Here is a 23,068-nt window from a genome sequence, read left to right as displayed (position 1 = left end):
GAACAATTAAGAATGGATATATTTAAGAGCGACACAGAGAACATAATCTTAGAGCCACACTATATTTCCAGGTCCGACAGAAGCGATAAATTAAGAGAGATTTTTAGCCGAACGGATAGATATAAGAATTCGTTTTTCCCCCGAACAATAAAGGACTTTAATAAACGCTTGTCCCAACCTCGTTAGAGCACTTCTTTTTTTTTTTTAATAGCTGTAAACGGCTGGTGTCCTAACACCCCCTGCCACACGCCTTTTAGGCGGCTTGCGGGGTATTATGTAGATGTAGATAGTGTGGCTCTAATATTAAGTTCTCTGTGTCGCTCTTAAAGATATCCATTCTCAATTGTTCAAGCCTAGCGCGCAGCCTCCGAGTCTCCAGCGGCTCCCAGCCTAATTCGCTCAACATCTGGGTAACACTGTCTGAACGCCCGAAGCAGTTTTTGACGAAACGCGCAGCCTTCCTTTGTATTTTATTCAGTTAGCGGATTAAGTCTTTCTGCACTGGATCCCAAACGCACGCTGCATATTCAAGGTGCGGTCGGACGAGAGCGAAATAGCACCTTTCTTTTACTTTCTCAACCGAAAATCATCCCACAATACGCTTGACGAATCCTAATTTCGTCAAGGCTATGCCGCAAATATTCTTTATATGTGTTCCCCACGTGAGGTTCGAGGTTATCGTAACTCCCAGGTACTTTATTTCGTCTGTTGCCTTTATGTTAATACCATCGACAGCATGAAAATAAGGATTATTAATACGACACTGTCTCAGGCAGTACTCTGTGGAAGTCAATCATACTGAGAGTAAAAGATTGAACACCAATGCAGCTTCCACTTAACTAACTGTTAAGTGGAAGCTGCATTGGTGTTCAATCTTTTACTCTCACTCGATTATTAATACCTTGTCAAACGAAGGAAACTTTCCGACCATATCCAGTTTTAATAGGTGATTATTAAGAGATGTTTCCCTGAGCTCTGTGCCTCATGCATGCATTGGTATTCTCAGACGATGTAAAACTCCTATCTACTCGTATAAAAACTAGGTCCCTGTGACCTCACGTGGAGTGGCATCGCATGGGCGCCAATTTGGCCTTTTTCAAATGCGGTTAAAATTGACCATTGCCATTCGTCTAAACTGGGATTTCTAAAACCAAATAATTTGTATATTATGAATACACTAATGGTGGGTAACGAATCGCAACCAATGCCTTTCGATTTCTTTAATGAAGGAAACCACCCTATTGGCTGGACGAGCGTCCTTTTCGCACCGGAAAGGCAAAAAACGCCAAAGAAACAATCTCAACAGCAAAAGAAATTTATTTATTCATAGAATTGAGTGAAGGAGAGCGTGAGGAAGAGGTTTAGAGTGGATTTTCATGCGGATGTTTGAGAGGAGCAGGGGATGGACGACTGAGAGCGTGAGATAGAAACTTCTGGATTGTAGGAATAGGGTAAGTATAGCGTGAGAGGATTCTTCTCACATCAAAGGGATCAATCCTGACTTATATGGAACCCTTTTTTATTTCCAGCAGTATAGAAATTAAGGAAATAAAACCAGGAAAGGGTTTGCGAGTTGTGGCAAATATATGAAAAATTAAAATCAACTGATTTGGGCGTTACTTGGTGGAACGATGAAATGTATTCATGGTGAAACAAAACTCAGTACTATTCCACATACTTTTGTTTTAACAGTCTACTATTTTCGACATTTATACCGTCATTATCAAGACTAACAGCAATAGTGTACAACGTCCATCCTTATATAACCCAACAATAGTGTGAGGGAAACACTAAGTATACAAAAAAGTTTTTGAATGATAAATTGTTAATCATAAATTTTGAAACCGAAAAACTAACCTATTTACTCATACAATGAGAAAACACTCATGCATATTGCTTATATTGCGCATAAAATAGTAACACAAGTTGCTTTGATAACAAGATAATCCATTTTTACCGTAAAATGATGAACACATCAGTAAGCACAACGATTTACTTGGAACATAAATGCACAAATTTTTTAATCTGTCATCCTTAAAATGGTAATTACTCCGAAATGTGTTCCCTGAATTGTCTAACCTCACATTTATAGTTCATTTAGTAGCATACAAGTTCAGTTAGTAGATGAACTCATTATTAATGTTTGTAAACGGCTTGTTATGAAAGCAATATAAATTATGCTTACAGTGAAAACCTGTACACCAACCATTAATTTCTGTCTCCATATTAAAAAAACCGTTATCTTACTTGAATCATGAAAAAAATTAGAAGCATTAAATTTAATTTAATTCCCGGTACCATGAATTAGCCAAAAACTTAATTTTTTTACATTAAAGGTGATTCACCATATTAAAAGGAAGTTCACCATAAAAAGGTGGTTTGAGGAGTTTAAATAAGATTTGATTTCGACCAAATGAAGCATAAGGTTCAACTGTATATTCCATAGAAGTCTCTCTCAGGACTGAATAATTCAAAATAACCGCACCTTCATACGGAAATCCATCACAGCTCTCATTCTATGCAGACTTAGCCTGCTCTGTTAATTAACGCTGCCTTCGCCAAGAGTAGAAGTATACCAGCGCAGATCCTGCCGGTTAGTAATTCCGCTCCCTACCGCTTCTATGGCGCTGCTCAGCCTCATACATACTGCAGTCTCAAATGAAGGGATCAGCTGCAACTTAAAGCAGGTGAGTTTGCAAGCTGGCAGAGACTGGTTTAGTGCCAACCTCACCAAATCAGGAAACTCACTAATTCAGAGCATTTCCACGCATGTGCAGAAAAATTTAGGTTTATAAAAAATTCCTCACCCCTTACATCCAATGTTTACTGTAGAGTGATGTAGATTTTATGGCTTTTACGCTCATTAAGTTCATTTTCAATCTATTTAATTGAAAGCTTTTATCCTTGTCTCTCTCTCTCTCCTCGAGGAAATCGATACGAAGCATAAATTTTAAATACAAACGTCTCTGTCTTGCTTGGCCACTATTTCAGAGGCAGCTATATATTCCTCGTTCAAAGGTAAAATGATATTTTGCCTTTTGGCAAAATTTACAATCAAATTTTCACCCTGAACTCGATCATAATGTATTTCGGTGGATTGATTGTAGTAAAATTCCGAGTAAAAAGGATTAGATATCATTGGTGATCGCAAAAACCCTACCACTATTATTAATAGACTCATTTACATAAATATATGCATTTTTAGTTAATAACCTAAGGTAAGATAAGTTTATTGAAACGAAAATGTATGGTGAAGGTGAGAGCTTAGGAAAACTTCTCATGACATTATTCGTAGGAAAAATAATTAATAATCTCACTCAAGGTTTCAATTATAATAGGGTTAACAGAGGACATTGGTTGCGACCAAAAAATCAAATTTCTCTCTTTGTGTGAGGAAGGGATGAGCGAGAAAACACATAAACACATCATTTACATTCACGGACCGAATAAAGTATACAAGATGTAATGAGTGACTGGTTTTTGAGTGTCTGAGCGTTGGCCCGACAAAAGTTGTCATTTTCCTGATATTTTCATTAGCAGTATAACTTATAGCAGGGAGATTCATTTATTAGTGAGAATATAATGACTCGGTGGATGAAGAAATGTTCTATCCACGTTTCTTTTATAGTAGTTTGGCGATTATGAATGCCTCGTAAGAATGGGCTGTAGTTCTTATTCGTCGATAGCAATGACGAGAGATCCAATCGAAATGCAAGTAAAGACGCCAAAAAGATTGGATGGATGAACGTTCACAGAATTAGTACCGCGTGAATAGTCTCGTAGAAGGATTGCAGAGTCATTTACTTTTTCATGAATTCAGAGTGGGAGAGAATATAGTGAGTAAGGAGTGAGTAGACGGCTTATATACTCGTCTCAATTTGGACATACTTCGATGCTAAAAAATAAATATTAAATTCCAAGATGAGCGTATCCATGGACGTAGATTCTACCCATACAAGACCTTTTCCCACTTTTTGGGACATATACGACGACGTTTTCGTCCTACTTATGTACTTTTACATGAGTTCCATATTCATTCGTGGTAAGAAGAAGAAAATTACATGGCAAGTCACCAAGTGCAGCTGTTGCTATTGTTCTAGTACGCGCCTTTTACGAGCTATTTACATGAAGGACATTCAATATTCTCGTGGTAACCTACATAATTTTTTTCGCCCCGATAATCGTAACAAAAACGGATGATAGATTATTAATTGGAATTTGCAGCGACAGTTTGATTATTATGAGCATTAATAGGTTTGGATATAATAATTCAAGCATAATTTGAAAATTTTCAAAACAGTCACCTTTCAATAAGTTTCACAGATGAGTCCACTGCCGCAATAGAATGGATGTACATCCATGGAATCGGCATATGATAACATACGAGGATAATGGAGACTTTCTCTTATCCATAAATTCATTGCGAGGGGGAATTCACGTTTCTGAGCAGTTTAATTAATGAGGTTATGGTACGACACCCAAATCCTAACGAATCCTAACCTCAACATTTTTGTAAACACTAAACCCTGCTCTCGAAAGCGATATCCCTTTCTTGTAAAAAATAAATTTTACACACTATTTTATGGACATTATGTAATGCATATGATCGTTGTTGTTGCAAGAAGTTAGCAAAATTCCCTAAAAAATCTTTTGCGCTTGCTCAACAAAAGTTGTCATTTTCCTAACAATTTCACAATCAGTACAACTTATAGCAGGGAAAGTGATAAATGCAGAAAAAATTGAGAGACCACGCCGTACTCAACGCTTCCTAAGAACTCCAAGAATCCATGGGATTAGACTAGAATATCTTAAATCAAGAAATCCATTACCTTCGTTAACCAGGCAAAGAATGCGGGAAATGGCGTACAACGCAATTTCATTGAGTGCTTAATCGCAATGACTGGAAGGAGATTCAGGGAACTGAAGATGGAGAATTAGCGATCCTTCAACAAATCCACATGCATTTACTGAGTCAAAGCGATACTGAATGAAGGCACGAGAAGTGTCTTAATACCAAATGAGTAATGGGCAAAAAAAATTAAATGAAATAGGACACGAAGAAAAAAATAGAGAAATGGTATCCCTTAATGATGATCCATGCGTTTCTACTCTGCGATCCATACCGAATAGCTCGCAATAACACAAGACGGCTTGTTTCAGAGTAAACCATCTAAATTATCTCCTGTATCTAAGCCCAGACGAAGAGGCCAACGCGACTGCACGGATGAATGCCCAAAGAGTTTGTACCTCCTAAATGGTTCTGACGAGAAATAATGGATACATTTCAATCCCTATGAATCAGAGAGGTAGACGTAATCGTTTTTCCAGACTTTCACTGCAGAAGCATAACTCAGATTCAGTTCAACTAAAAAACAGTTGAAAAAAAATAAATCCTCCTTAATAAGTCCTGCACAAAAATCAATGCAAGCAGGCTAAAATACATATTAGAAATTAATAAAGCTATCATCGCCATTCAGCGGTCAGGTTATACGGAAAAAAACGCAACTAAGTATAAACCTGATAGACCAGTGAAAATTTTAAGTTCAAAAACAGTTGAGGAAAAGAAATCCTCCATAATTAATCCTCCGTAACAATCAATTTAAGTAAACTAAAATACATATCTGATTTAATAATTCCATTGTTGCCTTTCGGAGAGCGAATGATACGAAAAAACGCGTCGAAATGTAGTTTCTTGAAGTACTTAGGCAAAAAGACCGAGAGATCCGAGGAGATGAAAATACAAAATAATCGGTCCTTCAACAAACATCATAGCATTTACAGACTCACAGCAATCTAGGGTGAAGGCTTATGAAGACCCTAAATATAGGTTACATTATCGATAAAATGACAAGAGATAGGGGACAATGGCAGGTATGGAGGAATTGACTCATCTATGTAACTCAATAAGTTTCCAGTTTCCAATCAAAATAGAACACGTCATAAAACATGAGACGGATCCTACAAAGCAATGAGAGGATCTCCTAAGCCCAGTCAAAGACACCAATACGCATGGATGAACGCCCGCAGAACTTAGTACAATGGTTGCGTCTGAGTATAATGGATGCTTTTCCATCCTTATGGATTAAGTTAGGTAGACCGCCGAGCAAATAACAAAGTAAAGAGAATTTAATGGAATCCTGTTCCACTCAAAGATGAAAGAATTAAGGCGAACGACACACACGAAGGAAGAAAATTGAATCTTCATTCTATATAGGTAAGCGAGGACATTTCTGCTCAAATATACTCTAACGGATAAGAGATTTGAGTTGAAATGCGTCTCCATTATTTACCTACTTTCTTATATTCGTCTTTTTTTAAATAGTTAGCTTTTGATCAATTTTACAGCACGGCCGTGAGCCTAAGCTTGCGCGAATAAATTTTAAAAGCGAGTCTCCCCGCCACGCTTCAACTTCTCAAAGCGATAGCGAAGAATACGTAGGACGGCAGAAATCTGTAAGCAGTCCATGGAAAGTCGTACAAAACTACGAGCCTTCAAACTGCTTCAACTTCAAAGAGATTCTAGGAGTACCATTACAAAATATCTGGGAAAGATGATTGCTGTACACGCGAACAAAACTGTTTTGTATAAAGCATCGGTTTCAAATATATACAGGTAACATTGGGAAAGAACCCTGAGATTTGCGCAAAAGCCCAGATATTTCCCCAGTGCTTAAAGAGTCATTATCGATAAAACTTCGGAAAAAATAACCGCTCAAAAAATTGAACAGAACTTTAGTTCCATCAACTTACGTAACATTGAGCTTTCCCGTATTTGGGTGGTAAAAGAAATCACTGAATCGATGTAAGGAAAATGAGAGAGTCTTTGCAGTTAGGCCACATGGAAAATTACGTCCGCAATCAGCTATAATCCATTTTCAATGGCTTACATTTCTTTTGCCAAGTCTTTGAAGTTTTCAGAAAGCTAAAAGTCTTATCCTCTGAGTCGTCTCCCAGCCGCTGCTACCGAAGCCGATAACAGCAGAATTCCAATTCACCAGCCCCCAGTGATTTCAGAATAGACATTATGACCGAAAGATATGAAATATTCTCTGAAAATATACAATTAAAAAGATAAAATACAATTTTCAGATATGCTACGTCCTCAAAACCGATATTTTTCAAATTAATTTAAACTCCAAAGTTCGATGGCAATTTATAGCAACGAAAATGTTCACGTTCGGTATCATTTGCACGTATCATTGAGAGAACTTAATTGATATATGCAAATATTTGCTCACGTAGACGTTACGCAAATGTTTCCACGAAAACAACCAAACTTTCATTTTTAGGTAGATTCCAAGACCATTGGAATGTATGATGAACCATAACTAATTTTTCCCAAAAGCATTTTGGCCAATTCGACGACAAAACTTTCTCCTAAATTCAATCCGAACTAACAAAAACAAAACATATTTTTATGCATATCAAGTATTTTTTAAGGCTAGAAGGGGTAGAATTAGTGCATCATTGGCATAATGGACACTGAAACATTTCCGAGGGCATAAAACACTTCACATGACAAAATTATGCAAAAAACCGAAGCAAGCCAAGCAAATTAATGAAATCGGTGAAAAAATATTTAAAGGTCGCATTTAAAAAGAGCAGTTTCAAGATACGAATAAATCATAAAATCAGCCGTTTTGCTGAGGAAAATCACGTATTTGGAGGGACTAAAAATATTGCCACCAGTGCAGCACATACCCTAAGCACGTGTCTGCGCACTCACCCGTGTAAGAACCCTATCGAAACTCGTGTAAGAATTAAAGTGAATTGGATGGACGAGGCAGATACTTTTTGGAGATCCATTATGAGATGTGAAGTGAAACACTTTCCACTTTCCGTTGCACTTTGACCTTGATCTTGATAATGCAGTAGTACAGCGAAACATGTTGACTGTAGATGAATAAATTTTTATGTGGAAAGTGCAAAGTGTTTCACTTCATATCTCAAGAATTAAAGTGTATAATAATATTTTTTCCTTATTCTTTTATCGTAAATGCCGTATTCAACCTCAACAACACTACTAGCACTTTAAGGGCATATAATTTTCTCTCGTTTGGTAATATTTCCTGACATACCTCTCGTCTTAAAGGTAAGATTTCTCTTTGAAATTTTCAGGGTGCATGACTTTTCTACGTTTTCCACCACCTCAAGCATAGAATTTTTTCCCTGAGAAAAGAAAGGTTAACTTTACTAGTTAGATAGAGACAGACAAATGCTGATAATATCCTACATTATGTGCAAGAAAAATTCTGGATGATTTCTAAAGAATAAGCGACCAAAGCATCACGCAACAGACCACCAAAGTGAAAAATATGCGTCCTGTGAAGGTTAAGGTATTACATAAATATCAAGTAAAAAAAATACGCAGCGTCAAGTGCTGGACGTGGTGCGTGAGGAGAGGTAGCTTCTAGATGAGATAGGGAGGAAACAGAGGGTAAGGATGGAGCTAGTGCTTAGCGGGAAGTGGATGCTGAAAACAGAGCTAGAGTGCTGGATTAACGAGGGAGAGAAAGGCAGAGAATACGAGCTTCAGAAAGAATGAAAGGGTGTAGGCCTTATTGTAAATTAAAGAGAGAAAGTCCATGAAGGGAGTGGACAGTATCAGAATACTTCTTAAATGCTCCATGAAAACCTACTTGAATCGGTAGAATACTATAACCAGAATCAAATTTTAAAAACGTAACCCACAAGGTTAGCGATCGGTCCACCCCTGAGTCAAATGCCATCATGAATCATCGAATGAGACCCCAATGTTGTTCAAATTGGTGGACGGCTGCGCTGTAATCAAGAGATGATAAACGAGATGCAAGCGATGACATTTGACCAGCTTGGTCAAAGTGGTGATTAAAAGTGGAATATACAACTCCGCGATTTCATTGAATTCTGATGACTTAGGCACACTCCATACACGTGGAATTGACCAGCCTCAGAGTAAACACGTGCAGTTCGGCGCTTTCCGATGACCCGAAGAGATAAATCTCGTACAGAGTACATACCCACACGTGTTCCATTTGTGATAAATCTGACGACACAGCGGTCGATAGCCGCGGGAATACATGAAAAAGGTCATGACCTTTTGAGGAAAATTTGAAGAATTTGTGGGTCCCTGATTCATCAGAAGAATTCCACGATTTTAATTCCAATTCGCATCCATCAAGTAAAATGCACCTTTCAGGCGATTGATTTTTCCACTATATTGAATGAATTATTCATCCAAAGAATAGAATGCCTAGGCCATGGATGATCAATTGTGATACTATCAAATGAATCCATGCATGAAAACATACACAGGAATGATTGAAGAAATGAATTGTTGCCGCTGAAAATAACTTCAGTTCATTCATTCATTCATCTCTACACCAGATAAAGTTTGAAAATAAAGAAATGCCAAGAAATAAATGACCCTTTATCGAAAGAATTCCAGTATTTCAAGGTCATTTCACATCCATCAAGGGGTTATTTTCCTTTTGAGGGAGTGTGTACATCATTTGCAGAATTGAATTCCTTGTGAACGTGCTCTCAATGGGAATGTTGACAAAATTTCTGATCAATTGATAAATGAATTCACAACACCGGAATCACGATGGGATAGCAGGTATCCACTGAAAAACAAATTGCGCACACAATAATCTCTTCACAAGATCATATTTGAAGCAAATAGCGCTCTAATCGTCCACTCTTTGATGAAAAGTATGCCAAGATTTCAAGGCCGTTTCTCGTCCATCAACTTCAATACACCTTCATATAATCTCTCCGCTTTATTTAAATGGTGTAATTCGCCAGCAAAATAGAACGCCGCAGAGGTTTTGTCGGTCGAGTCGCTCACAAGTCTGAAATTGCTGATCAATAAGTAAATGAATCCACAAATATGGAATTTTGATTTGAATGATAAATTGCAACCAATAATATCTCCACAAGATTCAGCTTTTCATTAGATCACTTTCGAAGCCAAAAGAAACAACGGAATTCTATGCCCTCTGGAAACTTAGAGACGACATTAGGTCCTCGGCAAAATTAACTGACTTCAACGATTAACTACATTCGGCTTTCTACATTGTAATGTAGATAAATGATTTCATTTTTCGTAATAATGATAAATAATTCAAATATGAAGAAATAAGTCATTGTCACTTACACCACTGGATTCAACACGCAAATTCGAGGAGGAACTGTTTCATTTTTCGTCAAATAAAACTTCAAATTAGTAGATATTAAAGCACTGGATTTAACTCGTATATTCGAGGAAGATGAATATAAAGTTGTGAAAAAGGAATGGAAGGTATCTTTATATATGATGGACGAAAATAATGAATATAGAATTAAAGTTACCTTGTTGAATATACGGCAAATGAGTTTTCCAAACAACCCACAGTTCCCGCGGCGCGAGAGATAAGCCCGCGGCGTGGACTTAAATAAGAAGCCCGTGGTTGACGTTAACTTCAATAATTGCCGTGAAATGATCTCCTTCAAAGCAAGTAATCACGGATTTCTTTTAGTACCAAGATGAAGAGAGAGAGGCCTCCACTTACCGGTTGCCAATGTCCCGTGATGTTGTCTGCAGATGCTCTCCGCTTCCGGCCACGTGACCTTCTCCCGGAAGTGACGAAGGAACACGGAGGAATCCATGTCTGGGAGATACCACGAGCTGCTTATGTTGACCTGACGAGATAAAAAGAAAATAAACACGGTGATTTAGTTCAGCGTTCTTCCATAAGAAAAAAACATAAGAGTAGCATGATTAAATATGTACCTTCAATAGAACTATTCCTCTAACCAAAATTCAGTAAAAAAAACTGTATTTAACTATTTACGCTATCGAGAGCATAATGAACAAATGATTTTCTAATGGACCTCAAAGAAATGCACTGAAAAATGATTTTTTTCTCTCCAGTGCCACCACAGATAGGCGGCATATTTAGATGGTAATATATTGCTTATTTTTTTTGCGACAGCATAAAAGATGCAGAATAGTTAAATGCGCACAGATGTATTTCCGTCATAAAATTAATCTCAACAATGTAAATAATTTCCACAGATTCAGGCTTTAATTGGTGGACGTTAGACATATTTAAATAAATGAAAGATCGTAGCACTTTTCCACAAGATGTTTTAATGCGTACAACGCGTTTCGGCTCACTGAGCCATCATCTGGTGCAAGACACTGCAAAACATTTTAAAATCTCCTTTATAGCCTTAAGAGGAGGGGAGGATTTGACATATTTGAAGAAGGGGGTGGGAACAGGCGTACAGAGTAGAGATAGTGGAAGAAGATACAACTGAGGGATGTGGGGAACCCACGTTGGAAGGACGACTCTAGTCATAACTGTAAAATAACGACACGTGAGGAAGAACCGTAGAAAAACGGGAGGGGGGTTGAGAAGAGTGAAAAAGGGGGGTTAGGGTAAAAACAGAGGAGATTTCCAAATGTTTTGCAGTGTCTTGTACCAGAAGATGGCTCAGTGAGCCTAAACGCGTTGTACGCATTAAAAAATCTTGTGGAAAAGTGCTACGATCTTTTATTTATTTAAAAAAAAAGGTAAATAATAATTCACTACAAATAAAGAATGAATAATTGAATACATGAATAACAATTTTTGCCCCGTGTTATAATTATAGGTTAATAGGTTGTATAATACTACATCATCCATATTAATTTTATTGTTAAAAAAATTAAATAAGAACATCAAAGAGGAGCCAATTCGTAACTTTACAGAAGAAATGAAAAAAACGTAAGAAATTGACGAGATTGAACCTTCAACTATGAGTGGAGATATGAATAACGGCTATAGAGGCAAAATTGAAAGCGAAGAGAGAGAAGCCGTTCCCCTCGGCACGGGGAGACGAATTATCCTATCCTTTATAGCGATGTTTTCATCTCATGGGAAAATTTAAAATAGTGAAAATAATAAAATTATTTCAGCAAGAAATATAATTTTTTCTAATTTAATTGAAAAATTCCTTTAACACAACTATTAGCCAAAGTCCTGACATTGTTTCCTTCCTCAACATTAGAGTACCTTCCCGCCACACCCAATCTACCTCTTTACTCCACATTCCTAGGAATATCCCAGGCTATCTGTAATTAAGCACTCACTTTTCCATAGACTTTCTTTTCTAATAAATTCTCTCCCGGGTGATATTGATTCGTTTGCTCTGACACTTAAAAATTTTACTCACTTGGCATTAATATATTTATCGCATAAACGACTAGATTGCCGGATAAATGTTTGTTGTTTTCTTTTTTATTCTATTTAAATTTGTAATGAATAATTATTATTTAATTATTTAACATTTGTTGTTATAAGTGCACTTTAAACTGGGAGTCTTGCTGTATGTGTACCTCTTTATTAAAATAAAATAAAAAAATAAACTCTTTTCACGCTTTTTTTTCGATTTCTGCTCACTGTGAGCCGCTATGACTGTGCGGTCCAAACAGTTTTCAGTAGATTCCTCCAACTCTCCTCAGGACTTCCTCGAAGGGTATGTCGAGTCATTTGATCATCACCATTCCTCGGGAGGACCAAATTTCGAACGCCTATATCTCTGACACGGCCGGAATTCTTGCGCCGCGGCGGGTGAATAAAGTCCTCGCCTTGATTTCGGCGGGAGTACTTTACTACTGTCTTCTTCGCCGCAGCCGAAACAAATGCCTCCCGCGCGCCGCAATGCAGACCTCTCTTTTATTTCCTCCCCCGAGTATCCAGATCGCGTTTCTCTCTCGGCCACGCGTGCCCGCCGTCATTTGTCTCTGCCTCGAGGGGGCTCAGGCCCTGCTATCTTCCTTCCTCGTCCTTCTTCCCGCGGGAGGTCGTTCCCACAAGATGAATTCGTCGCCGTCGCGGAGTATTCACCTCCCGCAAAGCGGTGCGCTATCGGAGAGTAAATTTTTATTTTTTCTTCTTTCCTTGCTTAAAGTCGCCGCCGCATTTTCCCTCTGATATAGGTTACATGAGTGATGTTTGGAGAAATTTTTTTAAACAATTTTATCCCTATAATGCAATAAAATATGAGGATCCTTCTCATCATTTTTGGTGCACAACCACAATGTCAGCGATGATTTACGTGAGTGAATCATTTTGAGTACCTTAAACTGTGGTGACTTTGTACCAACTTCTGTAAGTTATTGCATAAGATATGCGATAAAAATTATTGCCTTCGCTCTGTCATTAAAATGTTTAGGTCCTGAAGCTGCACGTCTTACAATATTAATTCCCACTATGACGAAATTACATTTTATTGTTATTCGTTCAGAGATCCCTCAACTAATGCAATAACGATTTTTTAGGCAATTACTCTCTCACCAAGAACAAAATCACCAAGAAAAGAGTGATACTTACAAATGCAATAAGATAGAAACTCAAATTAATCATCCATAGCGGAAAAAATTAACATAACCATCGGAATATTTGAGAATAAGCTCAACTTGTTACCTCTTCATATAGCTGGACCCTGTTTCTGAAGTCACCTCAAAGTAAACAAAATCACACCAGCTGACGGTATTGTCATAAATTAATTCAATACATTTTTTTTATATTAAATTAATATTTAGATCAAAATTTTGCAAGTATGAATTAAAGCAATGATAATCAGTTAAAGTATTCAGCTTTCAGACGGATTCTAATATTTTTATTCAAAGGCACCTATCGATTATTATTATGATAATTACCTATAATAATTATTGATTAATTTTTCGGCCACCCACGAAGCGCGGTCTAAGCCTCCTCACGGCATAAGAGACTTGTTACATTTGAATTCTTTGCATTTAAGACCCACCGCATTTTCCCTACAGATTTATGTTACAGGAATGAGGCTTGGAGGAAAAATAAAAATATTAATTAATTTGGTTGGTGAGGGAAATTAGAAACCTGGATAGTATAATGGACTGTTTAGTCACCGAAGAGCCAAAAGACAGCGGTTTGATTCCTGGCACATTTTTTCGCGGAAATTAATGTTAATAAATGTTAATCGCTGCCTATATTTGAAATAAAACACACACAGTACAGCAATGACAATATAAAAACCGGTAAGGCCAATATATCAAAGGTAATTTTAATTTCATAGGAAATATGAGGAAAATGTTACACAAATATCAAATTAACTCTTTGGTTTTGGTTTTAAAACAGAAAACAACTTTATCTGGATGCTCCCTGTTATTCTCCTATGATTTATTTTTTATTGAATACCTACGATTACCATTCTTCAAAAACATGAGTAACGTAGACACATCGTGTTCTTACTTATAAGTTTTAAGTAACGCATTGATTAGTAACCTTGCACTTCTACGGAGGTAGAGTACTAATACCGAAAGCAATTTGAATCTTTTCTGGCTTTTAAAAGCACATAGGGTCACTATGAATTTCTCTAAGTCATATTTGACGACGACGCCTTTTACCTATTTATCGAAGGATAACCCACGTCGGACATTTTCCTCACGAAAATAGGGAATTATTAAGGGGAAAAGTTAAAAAAACTTATTACAAGCCGGAATTTGGACCAAACTTACTTAAGATTGGTCCAAATTCCGGCTCGGTTCTTGGTATCGGTCGCTCCAATAACAGTTCTAAAGCATGTAATGCCGTCTCACTGCCCATTCAAGTTATTAAAGATTTTCGTTAGGCCTTATAAAAAGTTAAGAGTATTATATATTAGAGGTTTATAATTCTAATTATAAAAATAAACTAGGGACATGCAACCACAGTACATTAAAATTTCAATTGTACTATCTATACGTGCCATTGGTGTAGCTGCTAATTTTGTTAACAGAAGAACCAATTCAAAGTGGAGTGGTGGCATTTCACTTAAGCACCGGTTTAATAAATTTAGGATTAATAGCTACTAAAATGTATTTACCAAGTTAGTGCATCCACTAAATAAGATAGCATTATGAAAAGCCTGACGTAGCTCTTGATAAATAAGTTTATGGTTTTCATTTCTAATGCAGTTACATTCATGAATTCTATTTACGTACGATTCTCAGTCATAATTTTGCAAACAAATGTGTTAAAACCAAAGTTTCCCATAATTTAACACCAGGAGGACCAGGATAAAGAAAAGTCTCCGTTATCCTTGGACGGAATCATGCACCAATTCTGTGGACGTGCACTCATTCAACCACGAAAGCGTACTATTCCGGGTTGTCCTCTGTGAAGCATAATCAATTGACTGAATTGAATTAAAGGGTAATATGTGCAAAAAAATCAAAATATGCTTCCATCTTTCTTCTGCAGTACCGCATTTCAAAAACTTCAAGTCTTCATCTCTTTGCTTTTTTCATCCCCTTTGACTACCGAACATAAAGAAACATGCTCCAGATAAAATTCCTATTCGATTGATTCCTTGTTTCGAGCCTTTTTTTTAAAGAAATGAATCGTTTTATTCTACATTAATATCAGCCTAAGTTACACCTACAAGGAATCATCGGGTGATTCAGGTTTTATTAAAGGCTCCAAAAACTTTCTTTTACCCCACACTCTAAAGCACGAAAAAGTCCATCGATACCTCATGAAAGCTCTTTTAACGTGAGATGAGGAAGTGTCCTTTTATGCAGTGCCACTAGCGCCCGCTAAGGAGGTCAAGGTGGCCGGGCGAACGTCGAGCAGCGACCGGACTGCAGTGGAGCGCTTTTTGGAGGACAACCGCGTCAAATCGATGAGATGACCCTGTTTTTTTTCCCTTCTCCCATCCGTTCTGCATCTCTTGCCTTTCTTTCCTTCTTTCCCTTTGACTGGGGACACGGAGGACAACGTCGAAGGCGACAAGTGTCCCCACTGCACTCGAGGCACCGAGCGAGGATCTTCTTCACCTTGGTGACGACACAAGAGCAGCTGACGGTGGCGACATCTCTCCGCAGCTGTGGAATAGAGGGCGCCACATTCGACCGCTTGCTCATCGCTGGGTGAAGAAACTTCTCCATCGAAGGTCACATTTCCGAGCGCATTAATTTTCAACCTCTCTCCTCCATGTTCTTTGGTCACGTCCACTGAAAATCTTCAAGGGTTGTTATGACGCTAAAACTCCCACTTGGCCGGTCTTTGTTAGTGATTTCTATGTATGTATATGATATAGTTTAATTATACAAGGGAATGCCCTAAAAACTTGAAGTTAAAGTTTTAAGCTAGCACTACGCCACAAAAATCGTACGAAATACTTCCTGTATAGTGGGATTTACTCGTCAACTTCAGGCATCACCTTCGCTGTACCCGTATTTCATGTTATTTATCACGCATATATATTTTGTGTAAAACTTACAAATAAGTTATTAGTTGACAACTAAACTAAACGTTGATCACCATTCTGAGTCGACACACAGCGATTGCTTTGCATACAAAAAAAACTGAAAAAAATTATCCTGCTATTAAAATATCTGCTACGAGTAATCAATTTTGCACTGCTAATAATTATATTGCATCATTCATTGGTTATTTATGATTTTAATTAAAAAGGAATCAAGATATAACATTAAAACAAATTGGAATGCGATATTTTAGCCGTAACCGATGTCTGCGACTCATTAACGTACTGCGTACGATTAGCCTGCGACTAATAACAAACCCATGCCCTCCAGCGCCAAGGAAATGAAACAGGAGAGACCCCATGCTAAGTGGACGATGCTTGACACCCTTCTTGAAAAAACCATTATTCTCCTTCCTTAAAAACGTTCTTAATGATCTCTCTTGGCTAAAACTTCAAGTTTCTCAATGTATGTATCATATTAAAACAATTTTAAGAACTTGAACTGGAATGAATTAAGTTGCATGGCAAATTTGACAAAATAACTTGAAGCGTAGCCAAAAAGTATGCGAGAGGACCGATGGAAAAAAATAAATATCTAAATGCTTCAAATTTATTCAGAAAATGGTATGGTCCAATGATAAAAAAAATATAAATAACCAAATTAAAACCAAAAAAACAAATTCCTGTACCTGCAAATTTATACAATTTTTTTCTAATCGGATGCACAAAAAATAATTTTTTCATATTAAAAATCACGCGCCCGTAAAATATTTTTTTGGGAAACTTAGATGAACATACGCAAGAACTCACTTGATTCGTCTTTACTGCTGATCGTAATCGGCTACGACTGATTAAAATTGCCAACTCCCTCTAGCACCAGGAAAATGGGACGCTCAAAGACGTGTAAGAAGGATCTTAATGGATGATTTTCAATGCCACCTTTTTCGAACGAAGCGGAATAAACCCGATAAAAGCCATTACTCTATTTCGTGACCAGCGCTCGCCATTTTCTGCTCGGTACAATCAATAATTTAGAAAGGCATTTATTGCTCTGGAACATATGTCCTCTATGAACAAAAACAATTTGCAGTACAAAAATAGAATCAATAAATCAGTATAATGACTCAATGTGAGCCATAAACAAATGAGGCAAGGCAATAAAACAAAATAGTACCATTATACAACGATAAAAAATATCGATAAATAATAAAAGATATATTAATTTCTTTTTCATGCCATAAATTTATATAATAATTAATATAGTCTTGGAGAACAGGAATCTGATCTATATAGAGCATATCCATGAGTAAATTAATTATTTAAAAGACACTTCGAAATGTTCCTCGACGAGGTAAACAACATAAAAGAACCCCAGGTTGGGCAGAATCACAGTACACATAAAAAAGATAAAAACACTCATAGTACTAAATTTTCGGTCTCCTACCTACCTAACTCTCCTTCCTAACTCTGAGGAAGGTGGTACTGCGCCACCGAAAATCTAGTACTGTGAGTTTTTTTATCTTTTTTTTGTGCAATGTGAATCTGCCCAACCTTGGGTTTTTTATGTCGATTATTTAAAAAATATATATTGGTATAAGAGATAGGTATTGTCATAAATATCAAAGGAAACAATTTAGGCATGCAGATTAGGAATGAGGTTTTTACTTACTAAGTCAATAAATATAGAAAAGAGCTAGCGAGAGTTAACACTAAAAATCTGAATGCTTTCAATTTACTCATAAAATGTTATTTTTTCCCAGAAAAAACGTATTCCTGTTAATCTACGAGGCAAAATCATAGCCATTTTACAGCACTAAGAATGACATTCAAAGAAGTATTGAACTAGTATTTGGAGAAGGCAACCTAGAAGGTGAAGGAGAAGGCGACATGACCCGATAAAAGCTATTATTCAGCATCGTAGCAAACGTTCGTCATAGTTTCCCCTGTTTTGCTGAAAACCGAAGTGTGGCTATAAATATCGATGGAAAACCAATTCAAATACATGCATGGAGAAAAAGAGACATATCGCAAATCTGACCACGAAAAAGTTTTTAAAAATGCGGAAGAAGGTAAGGAAGACGTATGAAAAATTAAATCAAATGTTTTTTCAACTTAACAAATTGTGTTTTTGATGAATATTTATTAATCATACCCAATATTCATCCAAGTAACCTTAAATGGAATAATAGAGAGTAAAATATGAGTTACTAAATTTTATCCAATCGTTTCCCAATGTAATAAAACACCTGTTTTCATGAGATAAACCTTTTTTTTTAATTTTGCATAACCATTAACAATGTAAAGAATAATTTGAACAAAAATTAGAGCTAATGCGAAGGTAAGTACGTCCTGAACTTATTCGTCATTAACGTTTAGCGTGATCTGCTGCGAATAGTGAAGAATGCCAGCCCCTTCGGGCACCAGGGAAATGGGTGAGTTAGAGCCGCGTAAAGAGGACCAAAACGAATGATTTTCGACACCCTCCCTTATTTTCAGAAGGCTTGGAGTCGAGAAAAGCCATTATTTTCCCGCGTGATCGGCGTTCGTTAAGTTTTCTCTTGGCTAAAACGTTGTGTAAACATATATAACTAGACCTGTATAAATAACAATAATTCATATTTTATGAACATGGATTAGGAATAAACTAAGTTGTACAATCAATTTTATTTTTAAAATGTTTCAAATCATAGTAAATTATTATGGAGCAGAATCTCCGTGACCTATGGCAAAACTAAGCATAGAAATTTTTGTAAATTTTTCATCTTGATTCACGAAATTTTTAGGTTCCCATGTCAAAAAATTTCCTTCAATTTTACCAGGCACTATTTTTTCAATTTCGCTCTACCAAGAGAAGGTAATCCACATTTTAACGCACGTATAAGTTAGTGCTGAGTGTGTGCGATGCATATCGTAGAATTACGCAATATATTTACGTAGGTAATGTATTGCGTAGGTAATATAAGGTAATGTTGAACTTAGAAGAACATACAAACGATCTCGATTGATTCGCTATTAACTGCAAGGACATAATTGGCTGCGACGATGGAAAATGCCTCCCCCTAGTTCCCTCGTCTACGAAGGAAATGGGTGAATTAAAGCCTTGTAAGGAGGACCAAAATGGATGATTTTTCGACGCCTCGTTCTCCTTTTCCGAAGGCCTAGACCCGAGAAAAGCCATTATTCTCCTTCGAGACCAACGTTCGTCGCGGGTTAGGGAACGCGAAGTCAACGTTCGATCAACTTGAACTGTCGTGGGGACTATTTTTTATTCTCTCCGTTCGTTTTGCGTCGAAAATATAGAGCGAGAGAGAGGTATTTGCTCCGAAGGGACCCCTTCCTCTCTCGTCAATACATTCTCTCACGGTTTGCACCTTGCCGAAATGGATTCGGGAGGAGGAGGTGGAGTCTCCTTCAGCCCGACTTGGGTCGCTTTTGACGTGAATTCATGAGTGCCGGCCACCGGGGACCGTGCTGAATAATAAATATCTTCTCCTCATATTTTATTTCTCTCTACTCCACCATCACTCTCTCTTCCTCGACAGCGGATATGAAAATCAATGTGTCGAAAGTGAAGGGGGATATCGGCTGGGCGGTGAATCGTCGAAACTCTGCCAAGAACAAAATGTGGAGGGAAATTAAGTATGAACGGAAAGATTAGACGCTCATGGAATTTTTTCCTGCACCTTAATTTCCCCAGAGTACATGAAAGTTACGCGAACTAGTAATTAATATGCTTCAAGTAATTAACGCTGGACCCCCCTGAGGAATAATAACTAATGTGATAACAAAAATTTCTTTAGTTAGTTGTAAAGCCTAAAATGTTAGAATGTTGAACACCAAAAATCAGTACTATGCATCGTTAAGAATATTCTTAAGCAATAGTATTCAACGTTGAGTAACTGAAACATGTAGCAATCATGTAATTCATTGCCCTCGCTGAATGACCCTGAAACCGGCGCAAAAGCACAGAAAAAAAGAGAAGACAACATGTTATTTTTCACGCGGAAAAACCCTCTTATGCTGATAACGTTCTCTATATACTCATACAGCCAAGCCCTGGATACGAACCCGCGATCTTTGATTAGTGGGCCAGGACTACTGCCTACAACACAGGCAAAAGACATTCATACCTTATGGTTAAATCTTCGCATTATTTTCCTCATAATGGCACAGCATGGAAGAGTCAATAAATTCGGAAGAAGTTAATTCGAAGGAAAATTAAGCATGTATAGAAAGATTAGATTGTCTTTAATTTATCAGCTCCTTGAGCTTATCTTTTCTTTATAAGTTGAAGAGCTGAAGTAGCTTTCGCAAATAATTAATTTCTGCTTGACTTCGATGAGTAATAATCACTAAGTACCTTGTATGTATTGATTTACCATGCGAAATAAGGTCTTCACATTCGCCTCGAATATTTGATGTTTTGGACACACTCATGCAAACGAGTCCTGGTTCCGAACCCGCGGTTCTCTGGATTTAACTCCTTCGCGTCGCCAACTAACCGATATGTATTCATAATCAATAATTTGTTTGTTTTATTCGTCAGCATCAAATCATTTCAACATCATCAGGCACATAGTTTTCTCTCTCATCTCGGATCGGTATGAAATTGATATTGTACTAAAAATATTTTCGTCATGAAAGTTTAACAGGAGTGATCAACCTCCATGAAAAGGGAATGTGAAGAGAAATGTATATTTAGATGACCAAATTCTGGTATTCGGACTAGATTTGATTCTTTGTATGTACCTGGTTTTTTAGTCCACAGCTTTCTCTCAAAAGCATAAAATCAATTTTAATTATATGATCATTGAGGAGTTTGAGATATATCATGATTTTAGATGCTCAAAAAAAATACTCAAACTATATTAAACAGTATTTAAAAATATGTTTCCATCGACAGGCGTCTTCGACATAAAAAACAATAAACATTAACTGTACATTTACATGATCAAATGAAAATCATAGAATTCTTCCACTCTCCTTCACAGAGGCTACGAAAAATCATTAAGTTGAAATTGAAGGAGTGGAGCGGTATCGTTCGAGCATTATTGGGCATGCCGAAAAATTGGGAAGAAGAGAATGTGGTGGAAATATAGCGCAAAAAGAAGAGAATTATTAAATGAGGACAATCACATATAGTACTGCAGTTTTCCACCGCGTCTAGCACTAGCGTCCATCCATAGTCAGTAGGGAACACGTTCACAACCTTCCCACAATGTGGAAACATGCGCTGAAGCCACCACAAGCAAGGGTGGAGAAAAATAACTTCAGCCGGCCACCAGAATAATATATATATGTAGGTATATATCGGCCAGAATGCAACGACGATCGACTAGACCGGAGTGCGGACGTGTCTAGGGCAGGGAGAGGAACTGTTGTCACTAAAAGTCGACTGACGCGAAAGAAGGACGCGGATTATTATCATATACGCCACATATATATATATCATGACAAAGAGGTTAGTTTCCTTCATTTAACAAAACGAAAGGCATTGGTTGCGATTCGTTTCCCAACATTAGTGTAGGTATTCATAATATACAAATTATTTGGTTTTGGAAATCCCAGTTTAGACTAACGTTAATGGCCAATTTTAACCTCATTTGAAACAGACCAGATTAGCGGCCACTCCACGTGACGTCAGAGATGCTATGGACCTAGATGCTATACAGATAGTGAGGAGTTTTACATCGTCTGAGATTACCAATGCATGCATGTGGCACAGAGCTCAGGGAAACATCTCTTAATAATCAATTATTAAAATTGCCTATAGTCGGAAAGTTTCCTTCGTTTGATAGGGTATTAATGATCCTTATTTAAGCCAAGCGCTATCTGCTAACAGCCTGTATCGTAGCGGCGATCATAGCCTCGCACCAAGGTGGCCTCACACGGTGGCAGCCGGAACCATAATGACGTCACATGGGCTTTTCCCAGCATTCAAACTTAACCGTCGCGTTTTCGCGCACTTGAGAATTTTCACTTTTCATTTAATCGCGAAAAATAGATATCGCCATTAAAAATCTAAAAGCGTGAAATACGTACTCCAAGAGTAATTATCTTTTTATTTAAGCATTAAAAAAATAATAGGAAACCACGCAATTAGTGCTATATATTCCTCTTACGATTCTTGTTCACGGGGCGAAGCTACTGCAATAGCATTCCACTGATAGACTCGAAATGCACATGTTAATAGTGACTCCATACCACTGCAAGGAGGGTAAGATTTTATTTAGGATGTGGTCGATCTCGATACGATATAATAGTGAGTTTTCTTGCGAAATAAAATTGAAATGTCAAACTATTGTCTCTTACTGGAGTACTACGTATTTTCTTTAGCTGGGTTGTGAGCCCGCTACGATAGCGAGAAGTATGTATTCCCTTTATAAGTGCGAGAAAACCTTAAATTCAGGTATGATCTATGATATGAAAGCTGATTGTCCACTGAGAAAATACTTAAAGGGCTAATGACACATTTAAATTTGAAAAGATACACAAAAAGGCGCATTTAATAGCAAAAAAATAAGCAACAATAGGTTGAAAACATTCGCAAGTGATCGCATGTGAGAATCCCCTTACTAATACTTCCATCCATTTACGCTAGATCTTTCTATATCACCTCCTGCGAAATATGGAATAAATTGTCATACGATTTAAAAAAATCTAAAAATGTATGGCAGTTCAAAAAGAAATATTACAAAATATTGCTACATGGAAATTGAATATTGTAACTTAACTGATTATTGTGCTAATGCTAAAGTTAACTGATTATGGTGCTGATACTAAAGTCAATAAAATAAGATGTATTTATGAGTTAAAACGTTTGTCTTGCTGT

The 23,068-nt window shown here is 37.2% G+C and overlaps 1 protein-coding gene across 1 annotated transcript in view; it reads right to left on the bottom strand.

Moving 5' to 3' along the window:
• Window positions 1-23,068, bottom strand: part of LOC124167692 (flocculation protein FLO11) — a 738,729-nt gene that overhangs the window by 599,573 nt on the left and 116,088 nt on the right. The window contains exon 2 of the mRNA XM_046545680.1: window positions 10,533-10,662. Coding sequence (XP_046401636.1) covers window positions 10,533-10,662 — 130 coding nt within the window. The remainder of the gene's footprint in view (window positions 1-10,532; window positions 10,663-23,068) is intronic.

This window comes from Ischnura elegans, chromosome 11, assembly GCF_921293095.1.
Source record: "Ischnura elegans chromosome 11, ioIscEleg1.1, whole genome shotgun sequence".
NCBI lineage: Eukaryota > Metazoa > Arthropoda > Insecta > Odonata > Coenagrionidae > Ischnura > Ischnura elegans.
This window is presented reverse-complemented; position numbering and strand designations above follow the sequence as displayed.